Here is a 15,340-nt window from a genome sequence, read left to right as displayed (position 1 = left end):
AATCCATGATCTATTTCAATCCTTGTTTTCTTTATTTTCTTCCCTGGGCTAACTTCATATCAGCCTTTCAGACTTCTGAGCAACCAGTCAACTGATTCCCTTGCTGCTCAATGAATTAAAAATCATCATCATAAAAAACCAAAAATCAGCATGCAGTAAGAACAGTGACCAGTTCTGGAAGGGGACAACTCCCACTTCTTCACCAAAAGAAGGAACTGCTGCTCCCTGCACCCCAAACACACACATGCACACAGAGGAGGTCAAGAGACTATTTTAAGAAACTGCCAAACTCATCCTTGAACCATGATCTTGATTTAGGACTTCAACGCACCATTCTCAAATCAATGCGTGTAGCCAAGTTTTCCATGCCAGATGCTACCTTTGGAAAAAAAAGTAAAAAAAAACCAAACCCCCACACAGTAAAAAAAAAAGAAAAAAAGAAAAATCAAGAGACTTCTGCCCACTGGAAAACTTTCTATCAGATGCTAATGGGATGGCAAGAACTGATCCGAACCCTAGGAAACAGTAACATGCATCGGTAATCTGAGGTATCTTCCCATTTCTAGGTCTTACTGCTAAGATCAATTACATCCAGTAACTGTGCTGTATCCTTAAGGAATTATTGGGGAACGGTGAACCTGCCTGCAATAAATGAGCACCGGTGCGTAACAAGCACATGTGAACGCTACAGCAAGGTTCACAGAGGGCTAACCCTGGTCAGTACTGAAGCAGGGGTTTTCTTCTCAACCCCCTCTGAAAAAAAAAGGGAAGGGAGGACAGATAAAATAAAGAAAAAGGAAAAAAGGAAAGGTAGAAAACACAGGTCCCCCATCTACCTGCACAGAGCCAGGCAGACAAGCTCAGTTGGAGGTGGTGAAGGGCGCAGATGCATTATTGGTACTGGTAGCGGTGGCACCGGTCACTGCGAAGCCCGTGGGAGGAGCTATGGAGCTGTGGCTGGGCTGCAGGTCCTTGGGGATGCCACTGTGGGAGCTCAGCTGGTGCCCGAAGGCTGCGCTGAACTGAGGGAGCTGTTGTTTAGGGGAGGTGGAGGCCATGAGTTCAGCGGAGGCAGGACCCATGCCACTAAAACTGGTCTGCGGTAACCCCGGAAGCACACTGGAGCTGTTGGGGGTCACAGTGGCGAAGGCAGGCTGTGTGGTCTCTGAGTGCGAGGTGGTAGGTGGTGTGGACAGGGAGGTGGACAGGAGGTGTCCATCTGCACCAAGAAGGTTGCTAAACGGAGAGGGGTCCCCAAGATTGACAGGAAGATTTCCCCAGTGAGTTCTGGGGTTCACCACCCCGCTAAGTGGCACATCCAGCTGAGTTGGGAGCAAGTGCTGTGCCATCATGGGCATCTCTGCTGAGAAGGTAGCTGCCAAGTTATCACCAGAAAAGGATGCGGTGTGAGGGGATGTGATATGGTCACTGTAGGGAGACGGCACATGCTCACTATCATAATGGCTTCCATGGGGTGAGGAGTGTGAATGGTCACTGCTGTATTGCTGTCGTGAGGTGATCAGGTCATCTGCCTTGCTCAGCAGCTGGGCAGGGTGGGGCCTCTGGGAGGCATGGCTGCCATCATGAAGTCCATGAAACTGTCCTGGGAAGGCTCTCTCCCCAAGGCCACTCTGGCTTATCAGAGTGGCAGAAGTAAGGCCGACGTTGGCTGGGGCTGAGAACTGCCCCTGGATCTGCCCTGCCAGGGGCGTAGGTGGGTTGGACAAGGTAGCAGAACGGAGCAAGTTCTCATCCAGCTCCAGACCGGAGAAATTATCATGTACTATACGCCCATTCAACAGCTCCCCCAGATCCGTGTTAACGTCTCGACTCAAGGACTGCATTCCTGGAGCTCCAGCACCTGTAGAGAATACCCCTATCCCTCTATCTGACAGCTCCTGAACTGGCACACCATCTGTCTGTGTAAGTACTCCAATGGTACTCAGGCACTCAAGAGAAGTTACAGCCTGTAGGGCCCGTTCCAGTTCTTCAGCCTCTTCTGTAGTCGGAAGGAGATCTCCGTTTTTACCTGCAGAAACAGGGATACCAGAAGTTAGCGCACTCCCCTCAGTGCTCCCTGGCACTGGCACTCTAAGGATGCAGATGTACACAGTTCAGTACAGAGCTGCAGTGTATGATAACCTTCCAGAATGGCTTGCGGTACACAAACAATTTCCTTCACCAGTGTTTACTAGGTAAGCAAGGTAAGAAAAACAAGAAATTACACTTTCTTCTTCAACAGAATTCCCTCTCCCCGCCCTCCTCTTCCACATAAAACAATATAAGATGCCTTCCAAACTCACCAGACTTAAAGTAAAAACGTTTAAAGAAGATTTGCTTCAATGCTGCAATAACACAAACAGCTCACAAACTCCCTTCTACTTACCACATTACAGCCTGGGCCTAAAATTTACACAGTCAGTACAATATAGGTTAATTTCAACTCAAACACAGTCTGATGTCATGTCATGTCATATATCAGAAAATGACCAAAGAAATCACATACCCCAACTCCAGGCTGTTCTAATTTCTTTGTTATCAGTGACAGGTACTGAGCTTTAGAATCCAGAAATTCAGGCTCAGTTCTGATCAAAAGCTACTTTCAAAAATGCATTTAAAGATTTTATTCTCGCTCTTTCCTTTTTATCAAAGGCCAACATTGACTGTGATTCCAGCCCCACTCGATGGCAGAAAGATGCCATTACTGAGAATAGTCTTAATTAAACTGCAACACTGACAGGCAGTAAAAACGTAAAATGAATTATTAAAATATGAAACCAATTAGGATTTTCAGAGAAGTAATTATAAGAGCAACCACAGAACTACACACACCAGCCTTCTTAAAGTCTGCTTTACTTCGGAGCTTACAAACAAACAATAGAGCAAATGCACACTTCCTTGTCTAGAAATTATTACCTCTGCAGGAAAGCAAGCGACTCCTCAAAACGCATTTTAGAAACACTCACTTCAGTTCACTGACTGTGTTCATGTTCGCATGAAATAAAATAAAACAGTACCTTCAAAGAAATCAAAATCTTGCAAGTCATCGGGCAGCCGCGGCAGGACATCAGAGAAGTCCTCCTGATTCAATTCCAAGTCATGTGGAATGTCTGTGATTTCGTTGGCGATATCATCAGGCAGCTCATCGGCACTCAGCTCTGGTGTGGAGGGGCTCCTGGACAGAAAGCACCATTAGCCCATGGTATTCAACTCCGATTCCTCCAAATTACAACTATGAACGCAAATCCACCTATAATAGGGGTTTCCCCACACCCTTGTTTTCATCAAGGAGAAAAGGCTTGTAGAGAGTTTCTTTAGGAAGCTTACAATTAGCCTATTGATAAAATACATAAGATTGGGCAGCAGGAGCAAGACATTTCATCCAACAAACTCAATAGCTGCTCAAATCTAAGATGACCCCCCCTAAGGTTTTTTCCAAGTCACATGCAGACGTGACTTCTAGCCCTGCTCCAGACGCTGATCAGCACCGCAACATCACACTTTTCACAGTGCTGACTGACAATGTTTAAGCTAGCAGTGGGCAAACTCAGGCAGGGCTACCACTGACCGTATGTGGGGCATCTCTACTGGCAGTGAGACACTGGCAGGCATGGTGAGGTTCCCTTGGGGCACTGCAGGAGGAATGGGTTTCTGGGGCCGGCGTGGGCCTCGCCTTCTCTTCTTCTTGTGTTTTTTGGTAAGTGCAGGTGGCTTTGTTTTTTTCCTGGGTTTCCTCTGCTGCTGGTGCTGAACTTTACGGGAGCTGTCCCCTCTCAAGAAATTGTCCTGTGGGAATAAAACAATAGCAATGGCAGCATATGAAGAATAGGCATTACTTTCCTTGCCTTCTTCCCCCGGTCATTCCACACGTATTCACATGTAACACAAGAGACTGCAAACGTACACCCAGGCAAGGTTACAAAAATCAGGCTGTTTCCTTCCTCAGTTATCCCAATGGCAAAAATCACACAGACCAAATTATGAGGTATGCTAAATAGGGAGATTAAATGAAGTGTCACTTTACAAATCATCAGAGCAAGCCCTAACTAAATCAGTGCCCGCATCCCTGCAAGTATTAAGAACTGTTGTGAGGAGGCGCCAATGGGGAGAGTGTGCAGCAGCTGAAGCCAGCATCCTCAAGTGCCCACTGCCATAAAAGAGGGACAGCACTGAGGAAACTGAATTAGTACTGTAGGACTAGGGTAAGGATATAGGTAAACTAAGGCTTCATTGCTATGAACAGCAATCACTGACCAATTGAAAAACAAATCAAACTATCATCAGTTTTCAGCTGCCATCATACTGGGAATGGCAGAGGATTGTATGTGCTACAGAAGTAAACCTCGAGAGACACACTGAAGACTGCCTGGGAGAGGGGGAAAATCCCACACAATTCTGTGTAGCGCAGACCCTCACATCTGAATCCAGAAAACTCCATAATTCACAAGTATTGGAGAGGCTGGACAAAAACAGTAACAATATCCCCACAACAAGCCCACAACAGGAAAAGAAAAAAAAAAAAAAAAAAGACAACTTTACACCTAATGCTTTGAAGGAGGGGCAAGACAGAAGTGGGTTTGTGAATTAACCTAGAAGTCTTGTTCTGGAAGATGGGTGGCATAAAAAGAGAGTAGAGGACATCTTAATTTCTGCATTCTCTTAACTTGTAGTAGGCCACTGCTTTGCCCCTGGGAGCCACAGATCCCTGAAGGAAGTTAAATTCTAATAGTCACCATAAGGTAAATAAGGTAGCAACCCCATTATTTGTATGGTTGCCATTGCTATCTACACTTCCTCTAGAAAGTATTCTGAGCCCCTTGTACCGAGCCTGTTTGAGATGCAGTGTTCTTACCATACCACACTCATACTATATTCAGATCCAAGGGCCAGGACTGAGCCCAAATAAAATGACCACAGGATGCCTCACAATGATTTTCTATTTCTTGATTCAAGAGAGGAATCAAATTTCTTCCAGTGAAGGAAATTCTCATGCACACTTTATTATACCCTCAAAAGTACGTAAAAGATTTTCACAATATACTTTATACTAATGGGGAGTGTTGGGCAAGTTTTACCATCTCAAGAAAAATAAAAGGAAACAAGCTCTTAAGCTCATAAACTTGCCAGTTACCAAGCAAGAGTTCACAGAATGATTGGGGTTGGAACTCCTGATCATCCCAATACACAAATAATTACAGTTTTGTCTTCGTACTTACCATTTTTTTGGCATGTTCTTCGCACAGAGGTGTCTGATGTGTAATGTCAAAAACTGGCACAGAGCACTGTTGACCATCTGCAAACTTGGCTGTGCAGCTTGAGAAGAGCTGCTGAGAACGGTTCAATAAGATATCTGTGCATTTCTGCATCAGGAATAACACACAAGGCAACGACGGAGGAACGCCCTTTGATTTATCAATCTGATGAAGATCAGAGCCTTCAACTCTGTCTGTCCATAGATGCTATTTTTAATGAGTACCTTAACTTTGCTATTCAAGTTCAAAGCTAGGTAAGGCTCAAAACCAACTTTTAAAGTGAAAAACTGCATTCATGCAGAATCTCTAATGATTTTATTATATATTGAGATAGTTTTATGGAAGCAGCCATTTCACTAATGAGTTCTTAGCAAAAAGAAGTCTTTTCCTGGAGTCTTAATCAATAGATCAATAGCAGCAGTTGGAACAGTGTAGTCAACAGGACTATTTCCTTACAGACTAATGACAATCCATACTGAAACATTAAAGAAATACTCTTTCTTAATTCAATCTTTTAAGGTACATTCTTGGCATTTATCTTTAGAGCACAGACAAAGAAGTTTCAAGATCCTTCCTGCTCCTCTGAAAAAAAGATGTGCAATCAGACAGAAAGGTCAAGTAAATCCAAACGTAAGCTTGCTGAGATTTCCTTCAGAAAAATCCCCTGCAGGAGTGAAAATGTTTCCAGCCTTAGAGCAAATCAAACAGATATTTCATTGTGTTTTTTCAAACAACATTAGAAACACTCCTTCCATCCTGAACAGTTCTCAGACCTCAACAAAACGCAAAGGAAAGGACAAAGAAAATGGAAAACCTGCAGAACAGTCCAGATGGCAGACTTGGATAGATGGGTCAGAACCAAGAGCCTGCTTGTTTTAGAAGCGACTGTTTCCACTGAGAAGAAAAAGCAGAGGGGAAAAATGGGCACAAATGCAAAATCACTAGTTTTGACTTCTCTGCTCTACACAAAACAACAAGCAAGATCACTTAAACTTTTAAAAAATTTAAAAACTCAGAAGTACGAGGCAAATCCCAAGCGTAGTTGCACACCATGGTACTCTCTCAAAGAGAGGTTTTGAACCACTCTACAGACCACTTCTAGGGGGCCTGCAAAATCAACCAAGAAAAAACAAGGCATCTGCAAGCCAAAAAGACTGAAAAGGTGCTGCAGTCTGATGACAAATGGAACAGATCAGCACTAGCTACCTAAAATACCAAACTTAAAAGCTCGAACAAAAGGAGTCCCTCCAGCAAAAGTGCCAACAATTCTTCAGCTAAAGACAAAAAAAAGACAAAGTCTGCAAAATTCTTAAGTATTCCAGGTCAGAGGTTTGGCCATTTATAGCCTTTATAATCAAACCACACATCAAATAGGCTCCCTCCTTTCTGTGACCTTCATGCATTGACTCTCAACATCCTTTTCAGATTTTGCTCGAAATCCTCAGCACTGGGAATTCTTCCTCACCTGGAATTTAGATTCCGTGCCTCCTTCTATTCGGCTTCTTTAAACAATACAAAGTATCAGATTTCCATCTTTCCAGTCAGTGTAAGCCATCTTTTTATACTATGTGTAAAAATTTGTTTCCATAAATCCTTCACAGGCAGTTCATCTACCTACCAGGCCATTGGTAGCCACTGTACGAGAGCCATGAGGTTAGTACTGTTATCCATGAAACATGATCATGTTTGTAAAGGCTCCTTGCACCTACTAAATAAGACTTACAAAGTAAAACAATGTGACTGTGACAGACACCAGTGGCAAACTACTTATCTTCACTGTCTACAGACCCAAATCATGCAGACAAGTGAAAAGTGAAGTAGTTGATGAGACACTAACAAATTGCTATTTCTTTGTGAAAATGTATTTGTCACTGCAAAAACCCAACAAACAAACAAAATCCCCTAAATTAGAACAGTTTCCATGCCTGAATGCAACACCCAAACAGAACTAAGAGGATACGCTGAAAACAATGCCTGGTGAATGGAAGGGCCTTGTTAGTGCACTGTTCTCCCTTCGACGTCCCACTACAGGTTGTTGGTTCTGCATCTCTCTGCCTTGCTTGGCTTGTGCTGAAAAAAAAGCATAAAAGATTTTAGAGACAAAACCCCAACCTAGGGTGGTTACTTAGCATCGCACGTGGATGAAAATTGCAACACGTGTGTGTGTCATGATCCAGATGGGTGCACACCACCACCAGACTCTACAGAGGGATACAGACCAGATGTCAATGGCAGGTGAAGGTGTGACTGCAGTAACAGGTTTATAGTTTACTTCACAGGGCCTTGACTGTAATGAGAGGTGCTGTGTGCTACTACCATGTACAAATTACAAAACCCTGCAACAGAGCCGAGGACAGCAGTAGGTGAGTGTTGACACAGGTGACCCTTAAAATGAGGTCACTCTCCAGGATACAACGTACTGGGTATGCCTACGTGGGCAGTCAAGTGCACTTCCAAGCCTGTTCATAAATCAAAACATGCCGAGCATCCCCAGAGCTTCCATGCAAGCATGTGCTCAGACAAACTTGGACTGAGCTCTGGAGCGGCAGAGCCCCAGCGTGCTCAACATGGGTAAAAGCTCCCCTTCACCAACGTGCTACAGCCCAATCCACCAGCAGGTGCCCGGAGCTGAGCGCTGCCTCAGCACAGCCTCAATGCTTTGAGCCTGAGCTGCAAGCAGGCGACCAGACAGCAGTGGGGATGAGTACTGCAAGCGTCACACAGCTCGCTTGGTGTTAGCCTGCTCTCAAGGCATTTGTCACCTGCATGTAGGTAAGGCTGGCGATTCCAGGGCTGACTTTCACCTCTGTACATGTTGTTTTCTAGGTTGACAAAAGCTGTCTGTAGCCTGACTGCTTTCCTTCAGCCATTTCTGTCATCGACTGCACTTCGACTGAGCAAAGTTTTAGTGAGCGACATCAATCCCATGAAAAATTTTGTAACTGAAAAGACTGTGGTTACCTAAATGAACCAGAGCAGTGATGACACACCTGGCTTTGGCAGTCTACCCAAAATGACATCATCTTTTTTGTGCAATAAAAAACAAAAATAATCGGGGAGGGGAACCAACAAAACCAAAAAACACCCAAAACAAAACAGCAAGAGCTTGCCAGTTCTGGCAAGGTTTTGATGCAGTTTAAGTTTGGAGACATTTAGACAACTTGATAAACGAGTAACATACCCCTACATTACACCTCTGAGCAGCTGTTCAGCATCACACCACCTCCCCAACAATAAAGCCTCCAACTGTCACGAACCACATCCAACTGGCCAGGAACAGAAGCATCCCATAACCACAATATACTCTCAGTACCCCTGCTCCAGCCTGTCTTTCATGTTAGCCCTCTACCCCCAGTGTCACACATCCTGTAAAGCACAAGGATGCTGCTGATACCCCAGACATAACACCAGGGTTCAGACTTACTCTATTTCTCCACAAATATGAATCAACCAACTCTCAGTATGCTGAGAGCTGGAGGGATGTTGACATTATCTAGAAAGAATTCCCAGAGAAGGTAACCTTCAGAGTTGTTAGAAGACATTTATTTTGTTGCAAAGTTTCATTTAATGTTAGATTGAGTTAAATCTAACAAAAAGCACAAGTTAAGTTTGATTTGCTGGGAAGATAATTAAGAGGAGGTACAGACTTTTCAAACAAAGCTATCTGAACTGAAGTAGTGAACTGCAGACCAGACTGCACACCTTCTAAAGAACCGGGCTTAGTAAAGTACCAGGTATTTGAAGGCAGCCAAAATACACAAATTAATTAATAAGAATAAATTTTAGCAGGTCACTAATTTCTTTCGTGACATTTAAGAAATCGGGCCCAGATACTGCTGAACAAACAATCCATATTTTAAAACACAAAGCTGGAGAAGGCCTGTCTTCATGGAAAACACCGTATGCCACGTTTATTTTACTCAACTGAGTGGCATTTTATGCGCCATGGGTTTTTTTGCCTTGTGCATGTCTACCAGTTTCAGACTTCAGCATTTCAGTTGCTAGATACTCCGCCAATCTCCACTCTGTCCAGACCCTGGGTAACAGCAGTCACAGGGGAAGGTCTAACCTGGCACGAGCACATGTAGCTCTTCGCAGTTCTTGTATCAGTTGCCCCGCACGCTCCGGCTCTCTGCTGGCCGCCTGCAGCAAGGCTTTCCGGAGTGTGTGTCGGCATTTCTTCTGACGAGATTCTGCCCGCTCCAGGCGGCAGAGGTGCTTGTATTTCTGCTGAAAGTAAGTGCAAAGTCTGGTCACCCTGGAACTCCTGTCATCTGCATTGTCATCATCGGACCTGAGGAAGGGAAAATAAAAACAAATGGGCTTTAAGCACTTTTTTCCAAGGAAGTTGATTTGTCATTTTAATAGAATTGTTAGGTTGGCATCTATCTTCTGGCCCCACAAACATCCAAAGGCTGAAACCAGGCAAGGTTGCTTGAGAAATGGTAAAAGCAGGATCCCCTTTGAATTCTAAAGGTACTTACCCTTCTTAGTACATTATTATTAGAGATTACATCAATTTATCATCAAGTCTGACACATTTAAATGTCTGGAGCCTGCTGTTCAAAAAAAATCTATACTGTTAACCTTTATTTACTGTAAATGTCTCAGCAAATGAGACAAACTCTTAAATCAAAGTGCAATTAATGGAGAGGACAAGGGTGGGGAACTACGTAGTGGAAATTTATTGAAGAAAGGTCATGCTGGAGAAGATGGTCAAATTCTAGCAAGTACCAAAATTGCTGACCTTTTCCAGTTCCTTTTACTCTGCCAGGTGGCATATTCCTTTCAAAACCAAAACATATTCACACAGCTAGCAGTTGATACTGCTTTTCCCTTGCTGCAGGGTTAAAGTTGAGTTACAGTACAGCCATGGAGAAGAACAACACATTTATCTCCAAAAGGTATTAAGGGAAAAATCAGGCCCATGCTAAGCAATCACCAGACCAATTTTTTGTTTGCTCAGGAAAGCCTCTTCCCAGTTATCTCAGTTTTCTAAATGTCCAGGCACGTATCAACAAGGCCATCAAACCATGTCAGTGTATTCAGTTAAATGAAGTAAAAATCGTGAAACATAATAAAATCATCACTGGGGCTTGCTAAAACAACAAGGTCCATGAAGCTACCTAGAAGTCCTCCACAACATGAACTAGTTTGCAGAATGATTTTTTTGTTCATGGAGCAACAAAGCGCATGCACCGACTCTAGGCACAGGAAGCTTTGTTCAGGTTTTCCTTTAAGTTTTTCCTTGTAGAAGAGAGAAACTTTTTCTGACTTTCCTATCTGTAAAGCAAAGGAAGAGCAGGGGAAAGAAAACAAGTCCAAGCGAATGAACAAGTCAAAAGCTCCCAAGGTTCAGACTGCAGAGCTTGGCCAGCGAGACTGAAGGAACCGACATCCAAACCTGCGCACAGCAAAGCACACCACAACCAGCTGATGACAGAAGAGATGCGAAACACCAGCCACGACATTCACTAAATAAAGTAAGATCCAGAAATGCAGGCAGAACAGCTATCCCTGAAAGATAATATGACTAAGACCAGCTTTCATTTCTGGAAAATCTTATTCAATTCACGCGCAGGTTAAATTTAAGAAACTGCATCCATCTCCACTAAGGCTGCCCACAAAAACTCCGCAGAGGCAAACGCTGCTTTGACACAAATGCATAAGTCAACCATACTATGTATTTTGTTTAGTAAAACAGATTGCAGACTATCTTCTAGGAGCATAAATTACAAGTAATTAACCTCTGCAATTAAATGCTTAGCAGCAAATACAACCTGTGAAAAATATTTAACATATGTAATGTTTAAAATATTTTCACATTGAAAATGAAAATACACTTTTAGGATCTCCTAGGAAAGAACACCTACTGGGAAAAACAACCTGTTTAGAAAATGTAATTGCACGCTATTTAATATAGATTTTCCTTTTTCCAATGTATTAATAGAAAACAGGAATACATGGAGGGGACCAGTTAGACACGTAAGCAGGTTTAAGGTACTTCATTACTGCTCTGGGACAAGATTTTAAACAAAGTTGCAGACATGTTGATTTTATTTTAAATATGGCTACAAATTAACTTTAAGAAATGACAGGGGAATTCCACAGGGGAAAATGTTTCTTTTGGGTGGGAAGAGTGTTTTCTAATGCAAATGTGTCTGTATTTGAGACTTCTTACTTCCCTCCCACTGAAGTAAGGCAGAAAGAAGTCATTGTATGTTAAAATATTTTGAACTGCCGTTTATGAGATAATTTTTTAAAAGTAGATGAAGATGTCTATAGAAGATGTTGAAAGAAATCATGCCTGTGGTGGAAAAGGGCTTATTTTGAGGCAATTTCTAAAAGCCTGTTCAGAATTTTCTTTCCAGGCCAGTAAGATGAACCAAAACATATAAATATGCTCAAAGAAACCTAAAAATATCACAATAACACTTTTTTTTTTTGCTAGGAAAGTACTGAAACTGAAAGATATTTTCACCGTTGTCCTTTTATAAACAAGTTTACCAACTTCTATTTAGTTTATTCTCTTAAGATGCATATGTAATTTCTGAAGTTCAACATAATGTGTGGCATTTCATTTTTTGAAGATTTCTGAAAGTGCACGCAAAGCATTTAACAATCCAAAATGCTCCTGCCCAACCCTTCCCTTTAATATTGTCAGGTGTAAACATCAGGGGGAATTACTGCTGCGTGTTCATGAGGAAAACAAAGCAGCAGAAAGGAAGAACAAAAGGATAGCACGAGCATCGGGGAACTGGGAGAACATGCTCTCTACTCTGTGACACCCCAGCAACTCTACTTCAAAACCCTCTGTAAGGAGGGATTTGAAGAACCTTCCTTTCTTCCTTTTAGTTCTTCTAGTTAGCAGAAGTTATTAAATCCAACTTTGACAATAGTGTTGGTATTTGCTCCTTTGAGTCAGCTGGTATGAGGAGGGACTCTGATCCTCAGACTCCTTTTCAAACGCTCACTTTATCTGTATTTCAGCGTAGGAAGTGTAAAACTACATTGTTTTAAAGTCATTTGTTTTCCCACACTTTCTAAGCTACAAACCCCAGTAATCGAATCATCTGGGGGGAAGCTTCACTAATCTGCGGCAGGGAACAGCCCCTGCCTTCCCTCCGAATCCTCCCATCCCAGCAGCCTTCCCCGCCAGCCGTCCCGCCTGCACTGTGCCTGATGCCAACTCCCGCACTGCTACTTGAACTCCAACATTTGTGCCTGGGATGAAGCATTGCATCCTGGAATTGGGCAGCCACAGGAACACAACTTTTCAAAATTAAAGGACAGAATAATAAAAGCAAACATTTGGCCTGTGCTTCCACAGATGACTGCAGCAGTATGAATTTTACAAATTAAAAGGCCAGAAGGCAAGTGAGCTCAGAAATGGATTACTGTGAAGTCATTAATTTTAAACCAATCCGACGAATTTCTGAAAGTTTAAGAGCAGCGAGAGTATCACGCACGAAGTTCAACAGAAAGTTAGAGCGTTCCCCCACAATCACACAACCAGAAATGCTGATGATAAGCTGTCCAGTAATGCAGAAATTAACACTCACTTTCTTATACTAATCTGTTCTCAGAAACATCCCTCCTGTTGCCTTCCACAGAATTAAATGGAAAAGGATTGAATGGAGTTAGCTGGTGGAGAGTTATCCCTTTCACAGAGGGCCCACAAGCTCAGACACAAATGATTGGAGAAAAAATAGCTTTAATTCCACTATGAAGAACAGTAAGTAAATTCCCATAAGTTTAGGTACACGATTTTAGAATCTAAAGGTTTTGGGAAACAATTTCCATGAGTTTTCTGGAGGCTAATTTTACCAAAATTCAGAGCCATTACAAGTCATTGGCTGACCAAACCAGGAGCCCCCAGTCTGCACTGCCAGAATAGCAAGACAGTAATTTTGACAAATCCAATCACCCAAGAAACAGTCTGAACTGATTCATCTTCGGCAGCAGACAGACTACATTGCAAAAGTGTCAGTGTGAAACATTTCGGGTAACAGAAACCTCTACAGAAGCTTGCAGAATATGAATTAACGTTTTAGAAAGCTGACATCAAATGAATGTATCAATGTTTATCCATAAACAAAATCAGGTAACTTGTTGAAGACCTAACACTGGACAGGCTGATGGAAGTACAAAAGCAGCCAGTAGCATACAAAAATGTATCCATCATGATTAGTTAAGACAGTGTTCAACTGAAGTGCATAAAATGCTAGAATGGAACATAAAATGTCAAGACAAGGTATTATTTTCTCTCAGTATGTGAAAAGAGTATGAAGAATCCAAAGGAAGTTAAGACAAATAGAAGACAAAACACACAGAGATGACCTTTATAAGTTGACAAAAAAACCCAGGGATCTATGGAAAAACCAGATCAAATGTCAAAAGACAGAAGAGTGTAAGGGAAGTTATTTAATAGATATATCAGCTTTGAAAATTATGTATGATTTAAAAGTCTGAAAGTCTGTTCATATTTTCCCAACCCAGTTCATTTAGAATTTGCCTTTCCAGATCGAACTCATGTTTGTGAAAGCTCACTCTTTCACTGCTGATGCCCTAAAAAACAATGGTCACTCATAACAGAAAAAAAAGAAAGTCTCCACACTGCTCTTAAGCTTTCATTTACTGAAGGCTCTCAGTATTTAGTATCCTGGTGTATGTCCTGATGACAGAGATACAGCTTAGCTGTTCATTTTGTGAGCAATCTTTAGAGATGGTAAGAAGTTCTGGTAAGGTTCAAAATTTCCATATAACAACAAAATAACGTTTCATTAACATCATCACTCTAACTGTGATATTTAAAAAATAAACAAATGGGAGAGAAAAGTCCAGTTGCATAGTGAAAGAGAATCACTTTGCAGAAACTACAATCAAATTTTATTGAGCCCACAGTTTCCTTGTTAGTAACTCGCTTCAGTTTCAGTACAATACTACACTGGAGAAGCTTTGCTTTAACTTCCCACCTTGAAATTTACATTAACAGACATGTATTATCATATCCTCCCAGTTCAGGTTAACGACTTAGCAGTATATAGAGGACACCGTAAGCCTTTCTGCAACAGCAGCTACCACCTGCTCTGCTTATCCCTTCCATCACATCACTTCTTTCCAATTACTCTCAAACATTTGACAAAGGTTTATTCTACACTTAATTATTAAAAGAAATGCCACGCCCCTTGGAAAACCACATTAAACCAATATCCCACACAGTCGTCATAAGGATTAATGAGTAAAATGGAGCAAGTTTACTAACAAAGTTATTCACAAGTAGTAGGAAAGACAAGAAACCAACAGTGACTCCCTTCATTTGGTTCTAATTCTGGAAATACCTCAACTCAGCAAGGCACACAAATTCACAAATAAATCCCACTAAACTCAATTAAATTTAGGCAAATAAGCTTAAATTCTTTCCTGATGCATCCTGCTGATAACAGACTGCACAAAGGTCCCTAAGTTAGGTGGAAACTGGGACAGAAGGTGACAAGCTGTTTCATAGCTCTCACAAACAGCCCTTTGTTTCAGAAAAGCACTCCAGCAAGTGCTTAGGTTCCACTGACTCCACTTGAAGTGAGGCTCACATTTACATGATCTATTCCATCAAGGCCAGCATGAATACCAAAGAATCATACTCACTCATGTCTCTCATAACCGAGGGTTTCTCGGATAGACCATGCAACCTGGTAAGGGGAGGTTTGCTCGGAATCGTCCAACTCTTCTCCACTGTCTTCAGACCAATCCAGCCCTAAGGGAATTGAAAACATGAAAGCTGGATGAAAAGTGAATCCACCTCATATAAGTCTCTGAGCAACCTATGGCACAAAAGACAAATGTGTAGTATAGTCACAAGCATAATTATGTTTGATTACAACATGTAACATTCTCAATTACACAGGAAAAGTTACAGTAACAGCTCCACTAGAGCGTGAAAATAGCATGCACTGATTTTTGTCAAACTTGAGTTTTCCTTTTAAAATCCCTATGGCTTCTTTATCCTTCAGCAGTGGAAGAAAAATCACCAGCTTTCTTGCCCACAGAAAAATATTACAGCTTTCATACAAAGCACATGAAATCTTTAG

At 42.1% G+C, this 15,340-nt stretch overlaps 1 protein-coding gene across 1 annotated transcript in view; it reads right to left on the bottom strand.

Annotated features, from left to right (window-relative positions):
- Window positions 1–793: 793 nt before the first annotated feature.
- The window catches only part of INO80D (INO80 complex subunit D), a 32,683-nt gene continuing 18,136 nt past the window's right edge, over window positions 794–15,340 (bottom strand). The window contains exons 5-11 of the mRNA XM_010161189.1: window positions 14,898–15,006; window positions 9,322–9,546; window positions 7,213–7,322; window positions 5,217–5,350; window positions 3,569–3,786; window positions 3,018–3,175; window positions 794–2,029 (exon numbers count right to left, since the gene is read on the bottom strand). Of these exons, the coding sequence (XP_010159491.1) occupies window positions 861–2,029; window positions 3,018–3,175; window positions 3,569–3,786; window positions 5,217–5,350; window positions 7,213–7,322; window positions 9,322–9,546; window positions 14,898–15,006 (2,123 nt within the window). The 3' untranslated portion in view covers window positions 794–860. The remainder of the gene's footprint in view (window positions 2,030–3,017; window positions 3,176–3,568; window positions 3,787–5,216; window positions 5,351–7,212; window positions 7,323–9,321; window positions 9,547–14,897; window positions 15,007–15,340) is intronic.

The sequence above is a fragment of the Eurypyga helias genome, unplaced genomic scaffold (genome assembly GCF_000690775.1).
Source record: "Eurypyga helias isolate BGI_N326 unplaced genomic scaffold, ASM69077v1 scaffold18481, whole genome shotgun sequence".
Taxonomy (NCBI): domain Eukaryota; kingdom Metazoa; phylum Chordata; class Aves; order Eurypygiformes; family Eurypygidae; genus Eurypyga; species Eurypyga helias.
Note: the sequence above shows the minus strand (reverse complement) of the source record. Positions and strands in the feature narration are given on the sequence as shown.